We start from the raw sequence: 27372 nt of genomic DNA on the forward strand, positions 1-27372 counted from the left end.
CCGATGAGGTGGTAGCTGGGAAGCTCTCTTGGGGCAGAAGACGTCTTGGAAAGAAGAGTAGATATCAGGGATATTTATGGATTGTTTATTGAGTGGACTTGAGTGGAAGCACTATGACCCCGTTTACACCTGGTATTAAAATGCGATCTGTATCCAGATAAGTTATCCGGATAATAAAAAACGCATGTTAATGCAAGGTGTAAACGCGTTGTGATCGGATCGTGATCGGATCTGCCTGACCACATCTGGAGGTAGTCTGGCTCGCATTGTGTCCGGATCTTTACTAGGTGTAAACGCAATCTGGTTGTTGAAACCACATATGCATATTTTACTCCTCCCAAAAATGCTAAAAAATAAACGAGTGAGAGCGTGTTATATAGGCTATATGTCATGTTATAGCCTAGTCAGATGCGACACGCATCACCGCAGATGAGCAGCTGAGCGTCTATTCAACGTGCAAACATCGCAAATAAAAGTGAAAGTAAGTCACAGACGCAGTTAACACATCTTCAAGTAAAGAAACGAAATTATCTTACCAGGCCTGTTGCCACTCTCTCTTATTGATGTCTCTGATTTGGAAATTAGCTGATGATCAATAAAATGCCGCTCAGATCTGTTGCTTTTGGTGGCGTGCAATCCAATAAATCTGCATATAACGCCGGAGGTGAAGATCGGATTTATATCCGTTTTGCAAAAACACATTTATGTGGCCAGGTGTAAATGGAATCAGTACTTATTATCCGGATAACTTATCTGGATACAGATCGCATTTTAATACCAGGTGTAAACGGGGTCTATGAGTCCCCTTCGTATGAACGAGCCCGGACAATGAGAGGTGCGTGATGTGTGCTTATGTAGCAGAGTGATGATGAGGTGCAGGTGTCTGTAGTTAATACTCTGGTGATTGTGATCGCTGGGTGATAGTGGTGGCCAATCCGTGACAAGAAGAGTCCTGATGTTTACTATATAGGACATATTTCTTGTGTTTGAGACATTACAGAGATATGTGCTGTGTCTGAAATCGCATATACGGTCAGAGTTAGTACTACATCTGAATTTTAATTTACTTTGCAACCATTGAAAAAGTACATTCTATGTAGTATGAATATGGGTAGTATGAATGAATTGTGGACGACATGTTACTCTCATGTGACATGTTACTCTCATCTGACATGTTACTCTCATGTGACCTACCAGAGTCAGTTGCGTCGCTTCACGTCCATTCATCGAATGGACTCTTTAGAATCTCGGTGGAAGTAGTAGGTCCGAGTACTTTACCTACTGTTTTTATATATTCGGACATGATACACTTTTGGCATACTGTTTTTCGCACACAATATAGCAGGGAAGTATTCGATTTCAGACAAAGCGAAGAATGTTGCTAGCATGTTTTGGCACATTGCTAGCATGTTTATAACATGATTTAACACTTTGTCAGCATTTTTTTGAACGTTACTAACATGTTTCTTACATGAATTAGCACAATGCTATGGTGAATGTTGCTAGCATGTTTTGGCACATTGCTAGCATGTTTATAACATGATTTAACACTTTGTCAACATTTTTTAGAACGTTACTAACATGTTTCTAACATGAATTAGCACAATGCTATGTTTGAATGTTGCTAGCATGTTTATAACGTTTTAACACTTTTGTCAGCATTTTTAGAACGTTACTAACATGTTTCTAACATGAATTAGCACAATGCTATGTTTGAATGCTGCTAGCATGTTTTTCCACATTGCTAGCATGTTTACAACATGATTTAACACTTTGTCAGCATTTTTTAGAATGTTACTAACATGTTTCTAACACAAATAAGCCCATGTTTGAATGCTGCTAGCATGTTTTGCCACATTGCTAGCATGTTTATAACATGATTTAACACTTTGTCAGCATTTTTAGAACGTTACTAACATGTTTCTAACATGGATTAGCACAATGTTATGTTTGAATGCTGCTAGCATGTTTTTCCACATTGCTAGCATGTTTACAACATGATTTAACACTTTGTCAGCATTTTTTAGAATGTTACTAACATGTTTCTAACACGAATTAGCCCAATGCTATGTTTGAATGCTGTTAGCATGTTTTGCCACATTGCTAGCATGTTTATAACATGATTTAACACTTTGTCAGCATTTTTAAAACGTTACTAACATGTTTCTAACATAAATTAGCCTAATGCTATGTTTGAATGTTGCTAACATGTTTTGCCACATTGCTAGCATGTTTATAACATGATTTAACACTTTGTCAGCATTTTTTAGAATGTTACTAACATGTTTCTAACACGAATTAGCCCAATGCTATGTTTGAATGCTGTTAGCATGTTTTGCCACATTGCTAGCATGTTTATAACATGATTTAACACTTTGTCAGCATTTTTAGAACGTTACTAACATGTTTCTAACATAAATTAGCCTAATGTTTGAATGTTGCTAACATGTTTTGCCACATTGCTAGCATGTTTATAACATAATTTAACACTTTGTCAGCATTTTTTAGAACGTTACTAACATGTTTCTAACATGAATTAGCACAATGCTATGTTTTCTACAGAAGACATGGATGGATGGATGGGTGGATGGATAGAAAAGAAAAGAAAAGAGGAAAGAACTTTTTTATTGGCTTCCAGAAGGGAAAATTAACATGTATTTGAACACTATGAAGAGGCAAAATGAAGAACATCTGAACAGCCCTGAATCAAAATGATTTATTACAAATTTATATTGAATGTTGGATCATGTTATTTTCCCAGCGTCTGGCCTGGGGTTTGACCTCTTTGCAGTCTATGTCAGTCTACAACCAGATAAAACCAACATGAGGGTTTGATTTTCTTTACAACCTGCTGTGGTTATCTCACATCTCAGACAAGCAATGAATGCACTGAAAATTTACTGCTAATACAGAACTCAAAGCTGATGTTCTCTGAGAATCCCAAAAAAAGAAAAAAAATCTGCTCATCTGTTTTGGATCTGCTGTATTACAGGCAATCTGCTTGAAAAGTCTGGCTCATTAATTCATGTAATATGTAGCAAAAAAAAAAAAAAAGGCTGGTTACACATTACACTAAATCTGAAACTATTTGCACTAGTATCCACTATAAAAAAAAGTACCTTTTGTGTGATTTCTGAGTCTGGTTGTGATATTGTCCTACATGGTTGGTTTAAAGTGTCGATTGAGAGCTGTTTGTGCCTCACACCAAGCTTTCCATGACTCAGTCTGGGCGCCAGCCGGGTACAAATGCCAACAGCCGCCATCTGCCATCAGTTACTGCACCTCATGACTGGAGAATGCAACACTGCACTGGAGACACAAAACACTTTATTTCATTAAATCAGTCAGTGGTTCATAACAAAGCATGAAGATAGTGCATTGTTATTTGTCTTACAAAAGTTTGTGATACTTATTTGTGATTGAAGATCCCATTAAATGGTCTGATGAAAGCAATGTATGTTGTTTACTTCCAAATGTAAGTTCACGTCAATGAAAGACACTATTAAATACAACTAGAGTCGGTATTTGCACAACAGACTAACAAAAGTCAACTCGACAGAGAGTGCGCAATAATCATGGGTCAGGCTGAAGGGAAAGGAGTGACCGGCCAATAGACACAGACAGATGGATGGGTGAATGGATGGATGGGATGGACGGACAGACAGATAGATAAAAATTCTATTTTTTTCTGAAAATAGCATTGATTTGACATTTTTGAGGCTTAGTCACGCTTGGATTGGGATTAAACACGATTCCTGATGACATCTGAAAGTCAATAGAACATGGAAGCACATGCGAAATGGAAAAGTGCTAGATGGGTACACACACACACACAGAAACAGTACAATGGGATAGGATTGTAGATTTTTTTAAAAAAAAGGATTTAACGTCCAGGTTAGTGCAGATAAAAAAAAAGATTTGACTAAGTCAAATCTTAAGCACACAATGTTTAATGTATCATGTTGCTATTCTATACAATACATCCATACAGGCCTCAGTATAGGTGTTATGGGCTAAATGCCCCCTTGTAAGAGAAGAACGAACAGAGCTCTCTTAGTTCCAGATAGAGTATCTGATGTATAGCTACAGATTACAGGAGGGAAAACCACCTCTTGTCCCCCTGAATAAAGAGGCATTTTGGTTCTATGTGACAGAATTGACAAAGTAACTCTTTGTTGGCTTGACTGTGACTCTCTCGCTCTTATCAAGCATCAGCATTTAGGAACGGTTAACTTACCTAGCCGATAAACGCTCCACACCTCTGTGGGAACCTGGCAGCCTCTCTCCCATCAGTCTAAAACAAGATCCGCTGAATGACAGAAAAAGACGGGTGAGTTTCTCATGCTGGGTCTCTGAGGTACAACATCAACAGAGGAACATGGTAAAAAATACACAATAATGAAAAACTGCACCTTCACCTGCTGTATGGCATGGGACAGAGTACTGTTGCATTTCTCAACAGTGTGCTAATGGTTTGGATTTGTAATGGTTGACCAAAATGACTTGTAAATATAATGTGATGTTGATAATGGACAATATATATAACGATTACAATAAAAATTGTTCTATATATAAAATAATAGCAGGGTCCACACACCAGCTATAACAATACCGATTTTTTTCCAGCTGATGAATGATAAAAACATTGACAGCCAATCAGAATCCATCCTGTTTTAAATAGCTTGAGCATATGAAGCAGCAGACGACAAAACTGCAGCGCACACATTGGGGCCATTTCCACGACACCGTTTTCAACTAAAAATGCATTTGCCCATTCGTTTGCAAGATAACGGCGTTTTGGGGGGCCTAAAAACGCAAACATTTGAAACCGTGTTACAAAGTGGAAAATGTCTCTGTGGAAAATGTCTCTGTGTAAACTGCAAAAACAATAATTTGTGAAAGCTGTGACATGCGTGATTATTAGGAACACCTGTTCAATTTCTCATTAATGCAATTATCTAAATCAACCAATCACATGGCAGTTGCTTCAATGCATTTAGGGGTGTGGTCCTGGTCAAGACAATCTCCTGAACTCCAAACTGAATGTTAGAATGGGAAAGAAAGGTGATTTAAGCAATTTTGAGCATGGTATGGTTGTTGGTGCCAGACGGGCCGGTCTGAGTATTTCACAATCTGCAGTTACTGGAGTTTTCATGCACAACCATTTCTTGGGTTTACAAAGAATGGTGTGAAAAGGGAAAAACATCCAGTATGCGGCAGTCCTGTGGGCGAAAATGCCTTGTTGATGCTGGAGGTCAGAGGAGAATGGGCCGACTGATTCAAGCTGATAGAAGAGCAACTTTGACTGAAATAACCACTCGTTACAACCGAGGTATGCAGCAAAGCATTTGTGAAGCCACACAATGCACAACCTTGAGGCGGATGGGCTACAACAGCAGAAGACCCCACCGGGTATCACTCATCTCCACTACAAATAGGAAAAAGAGGCTACAATTTGCAAGAGCTCACCAAAATTGGACAGTTGAAGACTGGAAAAATGTTGCCTGGTCTGATGAGTTTCGATTTCTGTTGAGACATTCAGATGGTAGAGTCAGAATTTGGCGTAAACAGAATGAGAACATGGATCCATCATGCCTTGTTACCTCTGTGCAGGCTGGCGGTGGTGGTGTAATGGTGTGGGGGATGTTTTCTTGGCATACTTTAGGCCCCTTAGTGCCAATTGGGCATCGTTTAAATGCCACGGCCTACCTGAGCATTGTTTATGACCATGTCCATCCCTTTATGGCCACCATGTACCCATCCTCTGATGGCTACTTCCAGCAGGATAATGCATCATGTCACAAAGCTTGAATCATTTCAAATTGGTTTCTTGAACATGAACATGAGTTCACTGTACTAAAATGGCCCCCACAGTCACCAGATCTCAACCCAATAGAGCATCTTTGGGATGTGGTGGAATGGGAGCTTCGTGCCCTGGATGTGCATCCCACAAATCTCCATCAACTCCAAGATGCTATCCTATCAATATGGGCCAACATTGAACATTGCTATCAGCACCTTGTTGAATCAATGCCACGTAGAATTAAGGCAGTTCTGAAGGTGAAAGGGAGTCAAACACAGTATTCGTATGGTGTTCCTAATAATCCTTTAGGTGAGTGTATATGTGCATAGTGTTTCTTTACAAAGTAAGTGACATCGCCAACTATGGCCTGGCAGCATAATACAGAGTGTTTAGCAATTTTCTTGCATTTGTATGAATAGCACAGTCTCATCCCAAAAAGTCATATAACTGATGTCTTGGGGCGTATTTTGACCATACGTCAATATCCGCCTTTTTAGGGCCCCCTTAAACGTCGGTAGATGGCGATCCCGGGCCGTCATACAACTGACGCTTTACCTTTAACGTCGGTTAGGTGACGGGTTAGGTTTAGGTATGGGGTACAGTTAGGATCCCATAACCTCATCTACCGACGTTTAAGGGGGGCCTAAAAAGGCGAATATTGACGTATGGTCAAAAGACGTCCCAAAACGTCAGTTATATGACGTCTTGGGATGAGACCGGGTTGGTATGAACAAGGATCATTTTGGCAACATTGTAATCTGTACATGAAACATTTCATTAATGCAAAGGAAAAACTTCTATTTTTAGTACATCGTCGTCATGTCAATGTTCCCTTAATCAATACATTTTACTCAGTAAACCTGTGGAAACATCTGGCTTTAAAAAATAAGAGTCAATTCTGTTATTAGTGAGCCATAATGTAACTAGCCGGTCAAGTACCAAAGTGCGGAAATAAATAGGCGAAAACTTCAATTATTCACTTGATCAATATTAGTAGTAAAAGTAAGGTTGCTGATGTTGTTTCATCAACTAGGATATCTAACCAAATGCTAGTAAACCTTACATTGTTTTGGTCAATGGTGCAGCAGGCCTCGGAACAATAGGAGAAAAGCTGCTCTTTGAGATTCAGCAGCCTTTTATTTCAGAATGGGTCACAAGAGTTGTCCTATTGTTCCTGATGCATTGTGGTGGAAAGAAGCAAACAAAACACTGCCCTCCATTGCCTTTGTCCTAAAGCTCCACACTGCATCCATACTCTGTGTCACGATAATGGAGTTTGAGAAAGGAAATGCTCTTTAAACCAAGAAAGATGCTGTTGGAATGTTAGAAATGTTGTCAGGCTATAATAGTACTGAAAGCTGACTTTTTTCTTTCTTTTTCAATTTACAGATATTCTACATGGCCAGGTGGTTATCCCAAATGTGTACAAATTATTTAGGAATGGAGTGAGTAAATATTTTTAGTTATATCACTAAAAATGCATATAAATCAATCCCTGGTAAATATAACTATTACAATGTCAGGTTTTCAGGCGTAGAAAACATTCTTGCCAGTGAAACGGCCTTCGTTGCTCTGAAGAACTGGATTTGTTTAATCATGATTATATAAAATGCTGAGAACTGGTGTTTGGACTTAACTCTTGGAAGAGAATCTGATCCTTTTTTAAGTAAATCCAACAGAAAAAAAAAGATAATGTGACTTTCTGGAAATGTCAATTGACTCCAAAAACAATTTTCAAGAGAATAACTTGTTTACAGCATGATATTGATAATATCTCTCAAATATTTACTGCTGGCAGTAGGACATAACACAATTGCAAATCAGGCTTTAAAAACAGGTTTCTGAGCCACTAGTGAATTAAACAAGCACTCAAAATCCGCATTAATAGTGACTGTAAGCAATTGAGCAGAGAAAAATACATACGCATGTACCTCTTATGTAAGAACAAATCCGGTTGGTTGAAGTCGACAAGCATATTTGAATATCGCATGTTATTGGGCAACAGGCCGGCGAGCAGTCAGAGGGGGCGGGGCGTTGGAGTAACTGAACGCCAGTCAAAGTAGCAAATGTATTTGGCTTTGGGAAGTCCGAGTCTTTAAGCGAATCGGTTCGTTCAAACGATTCGTGTCAATGGGCATACTCAAGGGAACAGATTCACCAAATCATTTGAATCAAAACTTAGAAGTATTGCTAGAAGAGGTCTCCGTGAGATATTTTACGGTTTCTTTTTGAACTAAAAAAATATTTAAATTATGCATAATAGACATAGCATACTATTGAGTGACACTATGGATTGGGCGATAAAGGTTGTGTCAAGTGCTATGTTATTCATGTCACCCCCTGGCAAATTTAGCTAGGGACTATGGAAATCATATTTATTTACATTACATTCATTGTTAGGCAACTGTTGAAAAATCATCAAACCTCAAAATCATCTCTGTTATTTTTAATTTATTTAATATGTTGTTGCTAATTTACCGTTTTGTTGTAGACTGGTATTCTGGCGCATACTGTAGTTACCATGGTAAAGTCTCTACAACTTCCAAGATTCAAAAGGATTAATAAAAGGAACCGATTCAAAAACGACTCGTTCGCGAATCGGACATCACTAGTAACTGTCGCGCCGCCAACTGGAAGAAAGCGAGATCAAAATGTTCGCGTTCAAATCGTTGATACGTGCGCTGCGTTTTAAACGCTAGTCATTCTTCGCGTCCGTATCAGCTAGATTCGGTGATTTCTGTGCGTTTTTCTTTCATTATGAAGCTGCTTATTTGGCTCTGGAGTGCTGTAAATAATCTTTTGTCGATAGATTGAAAATCGTTTTCAACGCATCGGATATTTGGATATTATTCGCGTGTTTGGCAGAGAAACGATGCATTTTGATTCATGGTCATCTAATAACTGGAACAGGTAGGTGTTACTGACCCCTCTCTCTTAGGCTACTATTGTTGTGTACTGTTGTCATGTAAGAAATTTGGAAACACAAAGGAAAGTGAAGATGATGATTGGATGAACGGAGGACATTCAGATCGAGATGATGGTTTTATGATTGTTTACAATCCACATTAATCTACGGATTGATAGTACACACGACTGTTATCAAACATCCTGCATGTTTTCAAACAGTCGATTTTCATATCATGACAGCATGGTGTTAAATCGGGAACAGGACCCACTCTACTAAATTAGTCTCAAATAGCTACCACAGATCTCTCCATAGAAACACATGGTGTGCAGAGGACTAGACTCGAAATGAGATGGTAGTTAGGGCAGTGTGTCAGATGACAAGCTTTCGCTGGTAAACTGTAACGTTACACTGTAAAACTGATTAAAAAATGATCATTATTTATCACAACTTTTTACCTTTTGTGAAAACAACTGATGATTAATGTGTTTCAGATAACCATATTTTTTGATTTTCTATTTATTAAACCAATCTCCTTTATTGTATTAACTCGATTTTTTATTGTATTTAAATAAAATTAAGGCAACCAGATAACTTATTATAAAGTTAAACCAACATTTTTTAATGTTGATTTTTTTTTTAATTAAACATAATTCTGCTTTATCTTCTCAACAATATATTCTGGCAATATCAGATTATCTCGTATTTTTACTAAGCAAACAAGTTTTAACGTTATATCTACCCTGCTCTATACTATACTGTATGTTTTCATATTTCATCATATTTAATCCTGTTATATCTATTGGTAAAAACCATTGGAAAAAGTGCCAGCTAAGAGAATGAGAACACATTCAAGTCTGTCTGTTGTGCTCTACTCTGTTTACTATATTGATACAGCATATGTGGGCTTTAGGAAGGTCTGTTGGTGGCTGTTGACCTGGATAGACCATCTATTTGACAGGAGACAATCATCTTAGTCATCATTCTGTATTTGTCCTGCATTGTGTCCTCTCATGTAACCTCTCTTTGGCCGCAGGACTTCACATTGGGCGGGAATGAAGAGATCGGACGGTGTGGATTAGATCATTGGGATTATAGCACTTTGATTTCTCTCATCTCAATGTTGGGCTCCAGAGGACCTCTGCCTTTGTGCTCTGAAATGAAATAATGGCAACGTGTTGGGCTGCGTCAACGCACCATGATGACAAGAAAAATCCTGCAGCATCATCAGTTTGCGAGGTAAATAGTCCTAATTTCATTGTTTTAAGAGAGTGAGAACACGATAAAAGTGACAGTAAGGCCTACACCTTCTGCAGCTCAAGATGGGACAAGTGCCTTAGTCAGACACATATTTGTTGTGGCCTCATAACACGTAACTCATAACATTATTTTCCTGGAAACCGCCGCTGACTGTTTATTTTGAGGCTGCGATCATTAAATGAAGTAGCCTATTTGTTTTATTTGGCAAGCACGGCCCTTACTTATCTAATCTCAGTAATGTTGTATGGCTGCAAATGCATAATATCACTCTTCAGAATACTAGAGCGATGTAGGATTGTGCGTGTCCTCTGACATGCAGTCAGGCTCTCAGTGATGATGTAACACCGCATGTCAGAAGAATATAACACAGTTCTGCCAAATGCATGCTTGGATTAACCAAGTAATGGCAAAAACCAGTGTGTGCGTGTGTATATAATCGCCTTACAGAGTAGGCTCAGGGTCTAGAAGGTCGGTGGGCTCAGTAGTTTTCAAACATGTCGACAGATCACTCAGTATGTGTCAAAGGGGATTCGGTTATTTATAATCTGTGTGTGTTTGTTTCTTAAGCTGCTAGTTGTTGAAATAAATTGTTTACTTGTGAGGAACAGAACATTACTTTGAAGGATCAGTGCAAGTTACGTGTAGTACATGTTTTTAAAGAAACAGTGCACTATTTTGAGGGATAAATGGCTTTTTGAAGGAACGCATTTCTTTAAAATAACAGTGCTTTTTTGCATGTTATATTTTGTTTGCATTCAGCTTTTTGATGAAAACGCATCATTAATTTTGTCTGAAGTTTAAAGTGTTTACCATAGGCTTATTTTTTTAATCATATTGAAACTCTTAAAGGGATAGTACACCAAAAAAAAAAAAAATTAATTACTCAGCCTCAGTCATGTCATTCCAAACACGTAAGACTTTCATTCATCTTCTTAACACAAATGAAGATCTTTTTTGTTGAAATCTGAGAGCTTTCTATCTATATTCAGCTACACAGCTACCGCTTGGCGCTTCAAAAAGTTCCTAAAGAGATCGTTAAAGTAATCTATATGATTTGAGCGGTTTAGTTTACATTTTCTAAAAAGATTTGTTAACTTTATATGATGAACAGATTGAATTTTTCGCTTTTATCAAGAATTTTCATTTTTGGGCGAACCATCCCTTTAAGAGGCCATTAACGCAGAACACATTAGCATCATACGACCCTTTTAAAAATATATTCTTTGAATATTTTTAATCCTTCTCCCATGCGTCTTGTGTTTTTAAATGCAAAAAAAGAGAGAGAAAAACATACAACTGACATTAGGTTGTACTTTGTTCACGAGCACTTTCCTCTTAATAACTAATTACGATGGTGTGGCAAAGTTTTTTTGGGAAGTGGTTGTCTCAGTCCAGTGCTCGATCCTCACTGCTACCTAGTTATAAAGTTAAACAGTAACTGAAGTTCTCAGCAGGTGTGTGAAATGTCCCCTGCAGACTCATAAAGAAGTGCATTAAACTAACAGCATCTGGGCTTCAGTAAGCATCATTGCACTACCACTAGCCCAATATAGTTGGGGATTACATTTTAAACAGTGTGATTTACTTCAATACAAATAATATGTTATTATAAATTGTTATATTTCTGTGATATACAGACCGTAGCTCTGTTTCAAAACCTACTGATCTGCCTTGCTGTTTAAAGCTACCTTGTATCTATGGCAGCATCCTAAACATTCTGGAAACTCACAAGTGACTGAGTTTAACACCTCTACATAGCAGCGACTCCTTTCAACATGCAGATATTGTGAATCACATTGGAGTCTTGACTTCACAATTACAGATTGACATTAGCATGATGCTAAGCTAACGTCGCCATACTCTAAAATAATAAATAAATAAACTTGGTGTATAAGTGAAATAAGTACATTGAGCTATTTTGTTTGCATAATCAACATTTCTTTACATTGCAGTGGATTCTGGGATTGCCGCATTGCAGTGCTGTCTTTTGTAAAAAAAAAAAAAAGAAAGAAAGAAAAAAAAAACTCAATTAGAAGTCTCATACTTTTTCAGCTTCATGTTGGCAATGGCAACACAACATTGCTGCCTTTAACATTTGGTCTAGGTAGGCACTAGGTAGCCATCCACCTAATGTTGTAGAAAGGTTTTTGTTTAAAGGGGTGATGAACTGAGAAATCAAATTTTCCTTGAGCTTTTGGCATCTAAGAGGTCATCATATTATAAGAATATCCTGTAAGTTTCCGAATTGAAAACGTCCTTGTTAGTCCAATAAAAGCTTTTATTGACACCAGGCTCAACAAACGACTCGTTTTTCAAAGTGGGGAACTATGACGTCAAAGAGGATAAAACACCACCCCTGCAGGATAAAATCAATCCTACTTCAACATGGCTGGTTTAGCTCCGCCCACCGATTCGCGCATTACACGCATAGCTAAATAACATAGGCCTACCTTGTGATGACAAACCGGATCGAGCTACCGAGCAATAGAAAATATTGTGCAGTGCCTGGTTGTGGAAGAAGGCAGTCGCTGCATGAGCTTCCTCTGGATTCCAATAGGGATGCATGGATAAACTTTATTTTTAATGATGTTCCAGCTGATGAGGGTAAAACATTGTCTGTCTGTTCGCTTGATTTCACTGAGGATTGATTTGTAAACAAGACTGGATTTGCAGACCGATTAAGAGTAAAGAACGCTGCTGTGCCGTCTATATTGGATCCGACAGGAATGGTGCAACACACAGACTTTGGGTCGAACATGTATGGGCGAATAATTCCGGTTGTCATTTTACAACATTGGACCTTTTTTAAAACAATTTTCCCCAAGTGAACCGACGGGTGAGTTGAAAATCATTATAATATGCAAAACTAATCCACTTACAGCAGTGGATGTTTACTTCCAAGTCTTTAGTGTGAGACGCCCATAAAAAACGAGCGTTTTTCAGCTAGGCTCAAAACTAGGGTAGAAAATAGCCTATTACTGTTATTCATTTTGATGATTTTGAATGCAAAAACCAAGCGAACGTCTTAAACTGACTTCAGACAAAGATAAAATAAAATTTAAAAAGCCAGTTCATGACCCCTTTAAGTTATGAACAAACATTCTTCCAGTAACATTAATGAAACATTCGTACAAAGCTATCTGGAATTTAGTAATGTTCTCAAAAAGTTAGCACAAAGACATTATACATCGTGGAACATTTTTACTTGAAACGGTTTGAAGATTTACAATTTAACATTTTTAAATGTTACTAATTGTTTCAAAACGTTCAGAGAACATTGAAAAAACATATTATCATGGCTATAGTTTTTGCCACCATTTTTCCTTTGCTGAGTAAAGAAAATTAAATGCAGTAGCAGATCTGTCTCGTCATATATAGTGCCACTGGCAAAACTAAATACTACGGTGTGTAATTGCTTTGTTTATATTCATGAAAGAGTGATGTGATCCATTATCCACACATTCGGTGTCCCTCATGGTTAATTGTTGGGTCCAGTTGTATTCCTGTCTGCGATGAAGCTTGTTTAATTCATTAACACACTGAAATCCTCCACTTGCCATTTATCATCATGAGTTAAACCAGTGTTCTCAATCTCAATACCATCACCCCCAAGACACACATAAAGAGTAAGTGCAATTAGGGTACATGCATATCAGTGCCTTTTTGTAGAACATGGACAGGTGCTTGACTCTATACCTGCTCCAGTCTCTGCTGACATAATAGACAGTCCCCCCCCCCCATCCTGATGGTCTCAGGTGGGCCCGTTATTCTGTCCCGTCTAGTTCTCCAAGTCTAATGAGGGCGTCTCTCCCTGTCTGCCTCTCTCTCTTTGTGTCTCCCTCCCTCGGTCGCCCTGCCCCCTGTGAGGACTCCAGTACCATGGAGGGTAATTAAAGCCCAGCTGCTCCTCGCTTTTACACCTCCACTCTCTATCTCTCATACACATACTCTGGTGTTCCCCTGATGAGGTTCTGAATTCTCTCTTGTAAAGCATGTTGCAAAGTAAATCTGATCTTGAAGTCAGCAAGAAATTCAAATGTACTTCCACATAACCATTTAAAAGTTTGGGATCTGTAAGATGTTTAATGCAAAACAAAGCATTATTTTTTATTTTTATTTTAAATATTTAAATTTTTTTAATACAATTTTTTTTTTCTGTGATGACAAAGCTGATTTTTCAGTATTACTTAGCATTATAATATGCTGATTTGGTGCTTGAGAAACATTTCTTATTATTATCAATGTTGAAAACAGTTCTGTTTTCCCCCCAGGATTCTTTCATCATCTCAAAGGAGAGCAGCTTATTTGAAATAGAAATCTTTTTTAACATTATATAAATGTGTTTTTTTCTTTCTTTTCTGATGTTACTTATACTCTAAACCATGATTCTGATATTTACAACTCACTTTTCATGATTCAGTCAATTACTACTGAAAAAAATGTGTCTTTTTTTAACATTATAAATGTTTTTTTTATTATTTTCTTATGTTACTTATACTCTAAACCATGATTCTGATATTTACAACTCACTTTTCATGATTCAGTCAATTACTGCTGAACAAAATGTGGGTATAGAGGGGAAAATCCTGTTTCATTCAGAAATACATCAGAGTATAGACTTGACTTTAACAAAACCCTGATTTTTTGTGAATTGTTTGCTCAAATCATTAAGCAATTGAGCCCTATTGTAGATGTTGTGGAGACGCCCTTCACAAACTCATCTTTTACATCTGACTGTTGTCTCATTGAATCCAATGGACCAAACCATAATCCAGTGTTGATGGGGATGTTTCTGTTCTGTTCTGTCTCATATCAGAGCTTTCAGTTGGCACTTCAGCCCTCCACCCGCACATTTTGTTTCCATATGCATTGATTTCTGTTATCTGTTCAGAAAGAGAGAGAGAGAGAGAGAGAGAGAGTGTGTTAAATGCCTCTTTAACACTGGCTGTCAATGTGTGTGTGTGTGTGTGCATATTCACCCTTGTTTTCAGTCTATACAGTCTCTCCCTTTCATGTGAATGTGTTTCTGTGTGCTCGCCTTTGGCTTGCCCTCTAACATATTTGGGAAACGCTCTGTTCGTTGCTCTGCACAAAACTGTGTGACATTTAGGGGCGGATTCACTAAAAATAGACTCTGTCACTACTTGATTTGCATTTTGCATTGTTTTAGCACCGGGTTTTTAGGAATTATGCAAATCAAGTAATGCCGTAAACTAGGGATGCACGATATATCGGCCAGCATATCTGTATCGGCCGATGTATGTTCATTTTTAATGTTATCATTATCGGCCTGGTAAGAAAATGTGGCCGATATATTAAAGCCGATAAATAATGTATTATTCCCTTCAGCTGAGACACTTGTTGAGCACTGTTTATCTTTTTGAATTTCTTGAAATATGATTGAAATCTCTTCAAAAAATGAAAATACGGTTCGGTACAACATGTGCAGCGCAAATCTGTCATATCGGCTATACAACACTATAACATGGACATGGATTTAATTATGAGACTTTTGTTTTTGTAATCAGGCTCTCAAAATTAGATAAAGATTCGGATTTAAGTTTATCGGCCGATATATCCGTTATCGGCTTTCAAATTTAAAGAATTATTGGTTATCGGTATCGGCCAAAATTTTCATATCGGTGCATCCCTACCGTAAACGCCCACAAAATCACTGCTGAGCGCAATATGCACAGGGCAGTTCCCTATTTTTTTTTTTTCTGCCATTGTGGTTTGTATGCTAGCATTTCTACCAGAATTTATTAGTCACCTAGCTTCACGTCTTCAGCGTAAACCAGCCTGAAAATGTCTTGCTGGTCTGGTCTTTTTCATTCAGCAGGGCTTTAGTGCACACTAATATCTGAAATAGTAAGATTTAGTAGATGCTTTGATCTCTAATCCAATAGATTTCCTTCAACCCAGTGTTCCAGTTCTTGACCTGAATCCACTCTAGAGATGGATATTTCTGTCAATAAACCTCTCAGAGCTCTAGTCTTCCTTTGGGAAACATCAGGAATGTCTTATTTAAGGGCTTCTCCCCCGATGATACATGGCAGCCGCTTATCCGATTCCCAGTTATCATCATTCAGTCAAGCCTTTGGACTGCTTGAGTAAGTAAAGGTGCTGCAAATTATGTGATCATTTTGTCCATGATCGGAAAATGAAAATTATTCTTAATGCTCATTTTATCTGAAATCCCCGTCACTGTAGTTTACTTTAGGAAGCCTATAGTTTGTGCTTTCCTGAAGTATAACTCCATTTTGTCATGAGCAGCCATCAGATGGTAGTTTGTTTTGTAAGCCTGTATTTAGAAAGTAAACCAATAATCTATTGTATAAATGACTCTGAAGTCTGATGCCTCTCTCTCTTATTACCACTTATTGGATGGGTAGATTGAGTAGGACTCAGTGGGAGTTGTGTTTAGTGAGTCAGTATTGGTGCATATTACACATGCCCAGAGCACATCTGTGTTAAGTTGTTGCCACCTGGTCTGTGCAGTGAAACGCATGGATAGTGGAGACTGCTCATGAGTGGATGTCACACACACACTGCGATTCTTACAGTATTGTTCTCTCTTAACTAGCTCAGCATGGTAATCATATTCTCTACCAAAATAGACCAAACTGTTTAGTACAGTTTATTGGTAATATATCTCTAAATAAAAAAGTGGAACTAAACCTTTAGTAATTATGGTATACTGTAATTTAAAACATTTTTTTTTGTTTAAATATAAATAAATGTATAAATAAATAATAATTTAATATGAATCAACACCAACTAGAGTTATTTTTAGTCATTTTAATTTTTAATCACTTTATGTAGAAATACAGTAACCTCTTAAAGTAACAACTGCTTACATTACATTTTCAAAAAATATTTGAAACTTGGTTTCCATGGTAAATATTTGTAAAAAAAAAAAATACAGAGTAGATTAAAAGGGCCATGTCAGCAAGTATGCTGTAATTCTTTCTTCTTCCTTCCTTGATTAACTTAACCAACACTCTATATGAATGAAGAGACTCTTGTTAGCAATATTGTTTTCCACACAAAATCTATGGAATGCAGTCTGTAACAATGAGACTTCCTGTTAGCGAATGGATGCCATATTCCTTGGTCACTTTCACTTTCATGAGATTTTATTTGGTTAGCTGAATTTAATCTTGATAGCATCTGAATTCTCCGCATAGCTTTAGTATTCATGTCCTGACCACAGGCGTCACCATACATTAGAATAGTTTGCCTGTGCATGTTTCACAAATATTTTAATCACACATATTAATTACTTTTTGTGTGGTTGGTTATTTACATCTGCATGGACACTTTTAGATTGAAGCAGGAAATTTCACTCTTTCCTGTTAGTGTTAACTCATAGCAATTATGCATAATGAATGAATGAACTACTGATGGATTAAATATTTTACCCTTTGTATCTCTTGTTTCTGAATTTTGACTTTGATTTGTCCAGCATGTTTGTAGAGCAAAATCCTAATCAACCAATTCGATATAATTGGGAAAGGTTTTTTGTTTTAGGGCAAGGGTCAGGCTTGAACTGATTTTAGGGGTTATTAATGCTTTAGGGTTAGCATAGACATATACACTAGACCTCACCTTGGCTACGGCAGTTCATTGGAACGAATGCGTCAATAGAGCCGCCATCTTGAAACAAGCGAGCCCCTCCAATTTAATGCATCAGCGTCAATGTAGTAGACACAGGTCTAAATAAAATCACCATAAATCATCATGAATGCGATTTTTCTTGTTTTTTTTTGGTTTGTTCCAACGGTCAGACATGTATTTATCATTGATTCCAGAAATATTTTTTTTTTTTTTTTTTTTTAAAAACAATCTTCCTAGTTCAGATTTCATCCGTGAACATCATACGCTGCACAAAAGTCTGGCACCATCAATGAATTCGAAGTAAAGGCAGAGATAGCAGCGTTACCTAGCTACTTCCTATGACAAGACCCCTGTTCCAAGATGGCGGCGGTTTTGACGCATGCATAGAACCCCAAGGTGAGGTCTAGTGTATATGTCTATAGGTTAGGGTTGTGGGTAGTCTTAGTCTAAGAATGTTATTCATGGACTGTCTGGTGCATACTTGACACCAGAGACTCTGACAGACTCTGTGAATCGGGTGCAACAGTCTACTTAGAAACAACTTTTTTGTTTATTTAAGATTCTGGGCTGGACCAATGAGTGATTGGGGAAATGTTGTTCCAGTACCACAACCAACAAAAGATGCTGATCTAGAAACAAGTCACAATCACCTACTGAAAATAAGCAGAATTTCACAAAATATGGTCCACATTGTGTACTGTGTACTCCACTTTTTTTGGAAATAGGCTCATTTTACCACTCCCCTAGAGTCAAACAGTTGGGTTTTACCGTTTTCGAATGCATTCAACCGATTTTTTGATATTTAGAACAATATCAGTAACTAGATAGTTTCTGGTCTCATTGACTTCCATAGTATATATATATTTTTTTCTACTATGGAAGTCAATGAGACCAGAAACTGTCTGGTTACTGATATTCTTCTAAATATCAGAAAATCGGCTGAATGGATTTGAAAACGGTAAAATTCAACTGTTTAACTCTGGGGGAGTGGTAAAATGAGCCCATTTCCCAAAAAAGTGGAGTATCCCTTTAAGTTCAGCCAGTGTAGGATGGTGTGGTGTAGTGTTTGTAAGCTGTTAGTGGTTATGTCTTCTCAGGACACATTAATAGCTGTATCTCATCGCTTGAATCATTTTCAGTCTGAACTCAAGAGTCATGTGATGAGTTTGTGTCAAATCAGCCAACGCCTGAATTGACTACCCACACAACGTCATGTATGTTGTTTCATGTTTCAGGCAATCATTGATTTGTTCTTTTGATGTGTGCATTCAGAGCTTCACTACCGGTATTGATTTGATCTGATTGGCCCCTGGGCTGGTAGAAAGAAGTCCGAATATGAGGTTGTGAACCCTAGACTAATCTATTCACTGTTAAAGGGGGAGATTCACAGTTCAGAACTGTGAGGGTTGATTTATTTGTATTTTTAGGGATCAGTCCATGGTTTGTAATACAGCAAGACCAGGGTTAACTGTGTTTAGTTTCTTTACTTGGTTGTTCCTTTGCCTGTTATATCACGTCCAAGAAGGTTGCAACACTTTGGGGTATGTTTCAATGTTTTTGTTAGTTCTCGCAGTGCCCAGAGGAAACACTGTACCCAATGGATGTAGTTTTTTTTAGTGTACAAGAATGATGTGTTTCTCCAGCATGTGTTTATACAGCACTACATATGAGGCCCTGGTATTCCAAGCCTGCACATTGGGAGTTTGACCCAACTGACCCACACAACATGAGTGTGTATGTAGCCCTGACCTGCCAAGAGATCCTTCATGTGTGGCTTCATCAATCCGCTCCACATCTTCATGTAATCTTCCCCATCTACGCTTTGAATTTCATGTTGCTGCAGCCTTTTATTGCAATCCAGCATAAATGTTATGCCGAGCCAAGAATAACCTAACACAGTTGTCGGTCTCTGGTGCATTGCTCCGGTTTACCTCGCTCAGGCTTGACCTAGTATCCCAAAGCCTCTCTCAAAAGCCTCTCCATGGTAGTGCATGTCCACTGAACCCATCCTTCTAAACAGCTTCTATTCAGCACTCCCGCTTTCATTTTGCTTCAGACTCTGATGTGGTTCTGGCTGCCAACTCCTTCCATCTGATTGACAGTTGGCATTTGGATGTTATTAAAATTGCATGCGTGGAACCAATCTGCTGACAGTTGGATTCCTTTTGTGGTTGGTGCATTTCTGAGCCAAGATCTGCAACATCCAGCCAGATTCACCTTGGCCCCATTTTGCTACTTTGGATAACACAGATATAGTGTTTACAGTATCATAACATCTAACATAACATCTGTCAGATGTGTAGATTCCCCTTGATCATAGCAATTTGCTTCTATATGTTTCTAAGAAGCAACATACTTAAGATTCATTAGAGATAAAGGAACTAGAATTATACCACTACAATGCTTAGGTACATGTGAAAGGTTCTGCAGAGTTTAGCTTCAAACACAATTAAACACACCTGAAATAGCTTATCAAGGTCCTCTTACAATAAGCAAGTAAGTTGGGGAAATTTGGTGTCAAACTCTAGATGGACGTTGGTCATCCAGGAGCAGGATGAGACACCCCTGTGCTAGGGTGTCCTGACTCCTGAGAGGTTCTTAGTGCACAGTTAGAATACTTGAAGTATTTGTTAAGGAGTTGCTTGGTGATTTCAATTGTGTTTTGGGTGGCTAGGTTGTTGTTTACTGGCCCAAGTTAATGTCCCCAATTCCCCCCCACTAGTGTTGCACGATGCACCGATACTTCAAAAAGTATTGCGATACTCGGAAATTAAAAACCTCACGATACCTAAGTGGCACCCTAGTGGCAATCCGGAGATTCAGGACTTTTCCCGGTGGGCCGGTAGTGTTTCGAGGCCGAGAGGACCCGTCTGATAGTTATACTTTGCAAGTTCTTAGCAACACAATCTCTGCAACGGTGATAGAATAAAGCGCGCGTCCAAATGAAGACGATGCTCGAGCCGCAAAAGACCATGCAACTCATAGCAGCGAAAAAAAGCGCTCCGCTTGATTAAAAAAAAAAAACAACAACAAATTTTAGCGCTAGATCTCTTATTTAATAGCGAAATAAATTAATTATCTGCTATTTAACTGGACATGTTTTATTTATTTTTGTATTAGCTCTAGGCCTACAACTTTCACCTAAATAATTTAGCATAAATAATTTGCAAGCTGCTAAAATAAAGCATACAAATAATCAGCTAAAATGATCTATAGGCTATATGATTATAATCAGAGCATGAGCATGTTTGTCAGTGATTTATTTATAAAGAACACAGACCTACGCAAAGGAGGTGCATGTGAAACGCCCTGTAAGAAATACTTTCCTTTTCAGGAAAAGTATCGAAAAAGTACCGAAATCGCGATTCTTGACATGGTATCGGTATCGATTCGAAACAATAATTTTGGTATCGTGACAACACTATAAAACTATACTATATAAAGAATATGAATTGGCACCCTCATTCTAAATATACTTTTTTTGTGTTCTGGGATTTTTTTCACAATTTTTTTTTGTCTGTATAAAAACAGTGTTTATTCGAAACCCTAACCATAAGTATGAGCACTATTTACAGCGATGCTTGCTTTCCCAAACATTTCCAAGTCAATAATAAAATTGCCCCAAGTAGTGCATGTTGGACACAGTTCAGCCAATTCAGTTCTGAAACACTGATATTCAATAATCACACACTTGCCATAGTCTCGTGACACGTTCTATGACATGCAAATGCCCAGTTTTGTTTCAACCTCATTCTTCTGTTTCTGCAATGCGTGAGAGCATCACAGTGTTTCTTTAAAGCAGTATGGGATTTAGAGTTCCTCGGGAAGTGTTTTGTCTTTTGCAGTCTTGTCTCCTCCATCCAGGGGTTAAGCGTGCTGCTGCAGTGCTACGGCAGTGCTACCTGACTCAGCACTGCAAGAAGACGAACAGATGGAGTGATTGAGTGGTAGAGCGAACAAGAGGGAGAGACCGATTACTCTTAAATACTGAGCCTCCTTGTTGGTATCATCACCTTTTTCTTATTTGGAGACCTCTCTTTGGATCATTGTGGTAGAACTTGCGGACGTCTGGGTGGATTTCTTGTGTTTTGGTGTCCGAATACATTATTAATCCAGCACTAATGAGCTGTGGAAAGGATGCGTTTAGCTGATGGAGTGCCTGCTGGGCACACAGATGGGCTCAGACGCAACGCTCTCACTTCCTCACACCCCCTATCACCTTTGTGCCAGGAGCAGGCTCCAAGGGACCGACTGGAGAGTCAAACGATAAAAGCACAGGTGGACCCGGGGTTGCCGTCTGTATCAGGAATAATGCCATGGCTCATCTAAGTGTTCTGGACTGCATGATCAGTCGCAAATGGAGTCGGATATGTGACTTATACTGTGTTTTTAACAGTCAGGTCTGTGCAGCCTTTCTCCATGCATGAAATGCAATTTAGTGTGCATGTCTTTTTAAAATGCACAGTATTTCCAGTCAAAGAGTCACATTGTTCTGCAGATATTCATAGTTCCTTTTGACCCTGGCAGCCCTTTCTGTCTTATCTCATGGAAATGCTTGTCTGATACCAAGAATAACTTGGTGTATTCCTGCTGGGTGGGAATGCAGAACTGGTTGTATGGGGATGTCTGATTTCACAGAGCACTCGTGACTGATCTAGAGCCCGACCGATAAAGGATTTTGAAGGCCGATACCGATACAAATATTTTTGGGTTTTAAGATCCGATATTCCGATATATCGGCCGATGTTTTTTATTTATTTATTTTTTTCAGAAACGTGCAACAAAACATTAACAGATTTCCCTAAAATAGTTATTTGTAGTTAGTTATGAGTTTTAGCTAAAATAATATATGATAAAGCATTTTAAAAAGAAACTTGTTTCTTTTATTGTCACAACAGAACAGAGGAACATCAAAATATATTAAAGTTCTGATAAATAAAATAATAATTAGTCCCTACATTGCCTTATAAGCTACCTTATAATTACAATATCAGCTTGCTTTTTAAATTCTTTCCATCAAGCTACATCAAACCATTTTCAATCATCAGTTGCTGCCTGCCTTCTAAAACCTACTATTTAGCGATGTTAATCTAAATCCATACAGACCGATAGTCTGCAACGCACACTTGGCGTCGCTGGATTTCACACACGTGTAAATGCACATGATACGTTTGATACTTCTTCTCTAGGTCTAAATGTTCACTCCTCGCAAGTCTAACTTACATTTTACAATGCAGGGATGGTAACTAGAGATATGCCAGTTATAGATATAGTAATCATTACTTTATAGGCAGAAAAAGTTAATTGTGGTTTCCAAGCTCATTAATGTTAACGTTAGCAGTCTTACACTGATAATAGTGGCATTAGCTAGCTTTGTGGTTAGCTAGTCTATGATGAGCCATAATTTAGCAATAGATAACTTCATACTGCAAATTGTAAAACATACATTTTCAATATAACAGGCCAAGGAGAGATGATTGAAGCGTGTTTTGTCCGTTTTTAATTTTTGAAATATTCATTTATCGGCCATTATAACTACCGATACCGATATTTTGGAAAATGCCTAATATCGGCCGGCCGATATATCGGTCTGGCTCTAGACCGATCTCTAGTGGTTTGTCGATTTTATTTTATTATTTATGTCTGTATTTTCCATTCAGGTGAATGTTTATATATAATGTGAAATGATGAAACCTTTTAACTCTTTCCCCGCCAGCGTTTTAAAAAAACGCCGCCAGGGTTTTTGACGATTTTCGCTAAATTTTAATGCCCCGCTGAATATTTTCTTCCATGAATATATGAAGATGATGTATATAAAAATAAAGATCTGAGCCTCTGCTTTTAGGCAAAAAAAAAAAACGTTTTTATTTTATCTTCATTTGTTCTTTTTTTATTGCCTCTTGAACAGAGGTAGGTTTTGTCAAAAACACAACATTTTGGACAAAAAACTGAGAAAAGGGTATTTTTATCAAACAAGTGCATTTAAAAGCAGAATACATTCAGATGTTGTTTCATTCATATCTAAAACTTTCCAAAATAAATTAAAAACATAAATAAATGTAAAATATATCAAATTTCCCAGGATGTAAGGGAAATGTAACTTTTGCAATAAAACTTCTGCCTCTGCCTCTCTGTGTTCTACCTGTGAATAATGAATAATTGGAATTACAATAAACAGGCCTAGACACACACACACACACACAAATACATATTACAATGTGGTAAATGTGCACAAAGAGAGAAATAATTTGACAATTACACCTTCATATTTAGACAGTCACACATAAATGCCTGCACACACACATAAATATTATAGTGTCATAATATTATACGATCTATCTGCGGCACGTCCATGGCTAGAACTTTCTGTGACAACATGTGCATCTCTCTCACTGACTACTTCGTCCCGATCAGATTCAGAATTATCAAATAAAGAGTGATCGGACTCTGAGTCCATTAACCTCCAGTACTTCAGCCATATACCTCTGCATTGTCTGTCTGATACATTCTCACTACTCCACTGTTTGAGACGATTGCAATCTGTTTCTCTGATCAAAGAGTTGCGCACTCATTCAGAACATGCGCGCGGGTCTTCCTTACCGTATACCACCTAAAACACGGATACCCGGAAAATTCCGTGTTTGGCTGGGATGCGTTTTTTCATTAAACCCGGAAAATTCCGTGTTTGGCGGGGAAAGAGTTAAATAAAAACAAAATCTGAAATATTGAGGCTTTCAATAAATTACAATTATTTATTGTTATCAATGCCAACTAAATAATCTAAAGAGAATAGTCAGTGCTTCTTAATGTAAAGTGTTCCATTTTCTTCTGTTGTGTCTGTGTCTTCTGAAAGATGAAATACAAGACTACTTCTGTAACACTTAGCCTATTATCTTAGTAACTATAATCAATGACAACACTTTTCACATCCCTAAATAGCATCACATTTCATTTAGTACTAAAATTTGAAACATTATGGTTGGTGTTGTTTTATATTTTGGTTCCTTTCCTTCTTTGATGCTGGTAAACTGCAAAACCCAACCCTAGCACACAATTGGTGCAGCTTTCTTGTATGAGTTTGTGTGTGTGCATATATCTCTGGCTTCTTTTCAAAGCTCATTTGGCACACAGTTCAGAGACAGACAAGTGAGAGACTGTAATCATTGTCCAGCTCTGTCTTTCTCTGTGATCTGAGTTGCGGGTCGTGCTGTGCCGTCTCTAACTCAGCAGTGCTTTGCTTCGCCCCTTGAACTAATTTAATTTTAGCTCCGCTGAAACTGTTTGCATGCATGTAGGACTGATGGGCTTCTGTTTGGAGCCATGAACACAGTCTTTGTGCTAAGGCTGCCGTATGATATTCAGCATTCACACTCCAGCACCTGGTCATCGGTTGGAAAAAATGACCGGCCCACGCTGGGCAAATCCTTAACCTTCCAGAAGGGGTAAAATCTGTTAGAAGAGTGTCCCGTTGTGTTGTTTTTTTTGTCTTAACTCAGTTCATTGTGGTTAAATGAGCATGTCAGCTAGTCTCATCATTATGACGACCGATAACATCCCTCATAAACGTATTAATAATTCATAGCAGCCCAGCAGTGAAGATCCCAATTATATTGGTCTTTGGGAGCATCTGTGGAAGCCCAGGGGACTCTAATTGGCCCACCTGCTCCGCTGAGGGTGAGGGGCCCCACTCTTTGTGTAACTGTGGCCCCAGCTCACGCTCGCATCACACCCGCCCTGACAATACACCCCGAAGTAACGTATAGAGCATGTGAAGGGTTGTGAACAAGATCTGAAGGGAATTAAAGCATTAGAGAAAGACTCCAGACTGAGCTGGTTTACTTTCACTGGGGCTGTATGTCTGTTCTAATGATACTGCCTATGGGCTTCACCTTCTGTCCTTTTGAGATCACTCATGCTTCAGGCCCGTTCACAGACTGATTCACATAGTACTGGGATCAACTATTTTTACCGTATTTTTATGGTATGATGCTGGCAACCACAGCTGCCAGTAGTTTACTGTTCTTTCACAGGATTATTTTTACAGTGTAACGTTAAAGGAGAACTCCGGTGAACAATAAACCTTTGGTCTAATAAAACATCGGTACATAGTCAACTGTTCTCTGAGATTTGTTTTCATGATAATCGAATGTAAAGAGTTTTATCTCTAAAAACTGTTTAGCGTATAATGCTAGCAATGGGGGCATTGACTAAGTAAAGAGAAATCGCTAGACAGTTCACTTCGCGTATACAGACAGGAGCCATCTTAAAAAATAGTCTCGATAAGTCAAACCACGAACGTCGTGCTGATTGATCTGAACTGTATGAAGTTCAGCAAACTTCTGAACTGTATGAGTGGCGTTCGGGGATAGACTTATCGAGACTATTTTTTTAAGATGGCTCCTGTCTGTATGTACACGAAGTGAATTGTCTTCATAAAGTAACTTCTTATTAAACGGTCTGTACACTTACAAAGTTCTCAATGCTTCGTTTTGCATGTATGGACCCTCATTATGTTACTGCGTTAGTGTGGGGCTATTTGTGAGCCTTGTTAGTGGTATAAACTAGCGGTTTCTTTTTACTTAGTCAATGCCCCCATTACTAGCGTTATACGCTAAACAGTTTTTAGCGATAAAACTCTTTACATTCGGTTATCATGAAAACAAATCTCAGAGAATGGTTGACTATGTACCGATGTTTTATTAGACCAAAGGTTCATTGTTCGCCGGAGTTCTCCTTTAACAAAGATGAACAAATACAGTAACAAATGTATTACTCATTATTAGTTCATGTTAGTTAATAATACATTAACTAATGTTAACTAATGAACCTTATTGTAAAGTGTTACCATAAAATGTTATCCCAGTACTTGATAATTTTGTATTTGTAACATAAATAACAATACTGTGTGGTTGAAAAGACGGTTTGTGAAGCTGTTTGCTATACATGATAATCATATTCTCTGTGGCATATTTGGGGTTTAATAGACAATGTCAAATCAAATAGGTGAATCCTTGAAATAGCGTGGGTGTTTGAATCGAGATTGCGATCTTTTAACAATTAATCATGACCAGTATTGATTTTGGGATTGGAGTGTTTTATGAGTGCAATATCAGACAGATACAATCGGTATATCACCCCCTACCATCAGTGCCTCCAAAGAAAGTTAATCATTGGATTCTGTAAAGTTTGATTTGAAGGTTCATAGTACTGAATCTTTCTGAGAATACATATTCTGACACCTCCTGCATATTTTTTGTTTGCAAATTTATTGCATTAGCTTTAGCCTATAGCCGCTTTCAGACCGGAGGGACTTTTGCAGTTCCTAGAACCTAACGTTTCCTATAACCCTTTTTTTCTCGTGTTCTGACCAGACTAAATTGGGGATTTTTTTTTAGTTCCTCAGACCGTAGTTCCTATAGACCATTTCACAAGATGTAAACAACACTGGTCCAGAAGCACTTCCTGTTTCAGTTTGTAACTGTTTTCTTTATTTCACATGTAAAGAAAACATCTTAAAGATGTTTGTTTAACTTTTTGATTCAGTTTTAAATGTTCTGTTGGTTGTATTTTATCCCAGCTTTTATGTAGTGTTAAAAAACTGAAACAGGAAGTGCTTCTGGACCAGTGTTGTTTACATCTTGTGAAATGCTCTATAACTCTTTCAGTACCTAGTCTAGAGCGAGGACTTATTTAGTTCCCTTTCCCTAGGTCTACGTTGATTGGTTGAACTTATAAGCCATGCCCACTGTCAACACGTAACTTGTAGCGCGCTGTCTGCCATACGCGG

General features: G+C 38.1%; 1 protein-coding gene across 2 annotated transcripts in view; it reads left to right on the forward strand.

The window, feature by feature from the left end:
* The first annotated feature begins 8427 nt into the window (after positions 1 to 8427).
* The window catches only part of arhgap21a (Rho GTPase activating protein 21a), a 128800-nt gene continuing 109855 nt past the window's right edge, over positions 8428 to 27372 (forward strand). The window contains exons 1-2 of one of the 2 annotated variants that reach the window (XM_039666642.2): positions 8428 to 8713; positions 9745 to 9947. In XM_039666642.2, coding sequence (XP_039522576.2) covers positions 9876 to 9947 — 72 coding nt within the window. In that variant the 5' untranslated portion in view covers positions 8428 to 8713; positions 9745 to 9875. Of the gene's footprint in view, positions 8714 to 9744; positions 9948 to 21518; positions 21986 to 27372 lie in introns of those variants that run through there. The other variant, XM_089125875.1, reaches the window with a different exon arrangement.

Source organism: Pimephales promelas, chromosome 22, assembly GCF_988280905.1.
Source record: "Pimephales promelas chromosome 22, fPimPro1.hap1.1, whole genome shotgun sequence".
Classification (NCBI taxonomy): domain Eukaryota; kingdom Metazoa; phylum Chordata; class Actinopteri; order Cypriniformes; family Leuciscidae; genus Pimephales; species Pimephales promelas.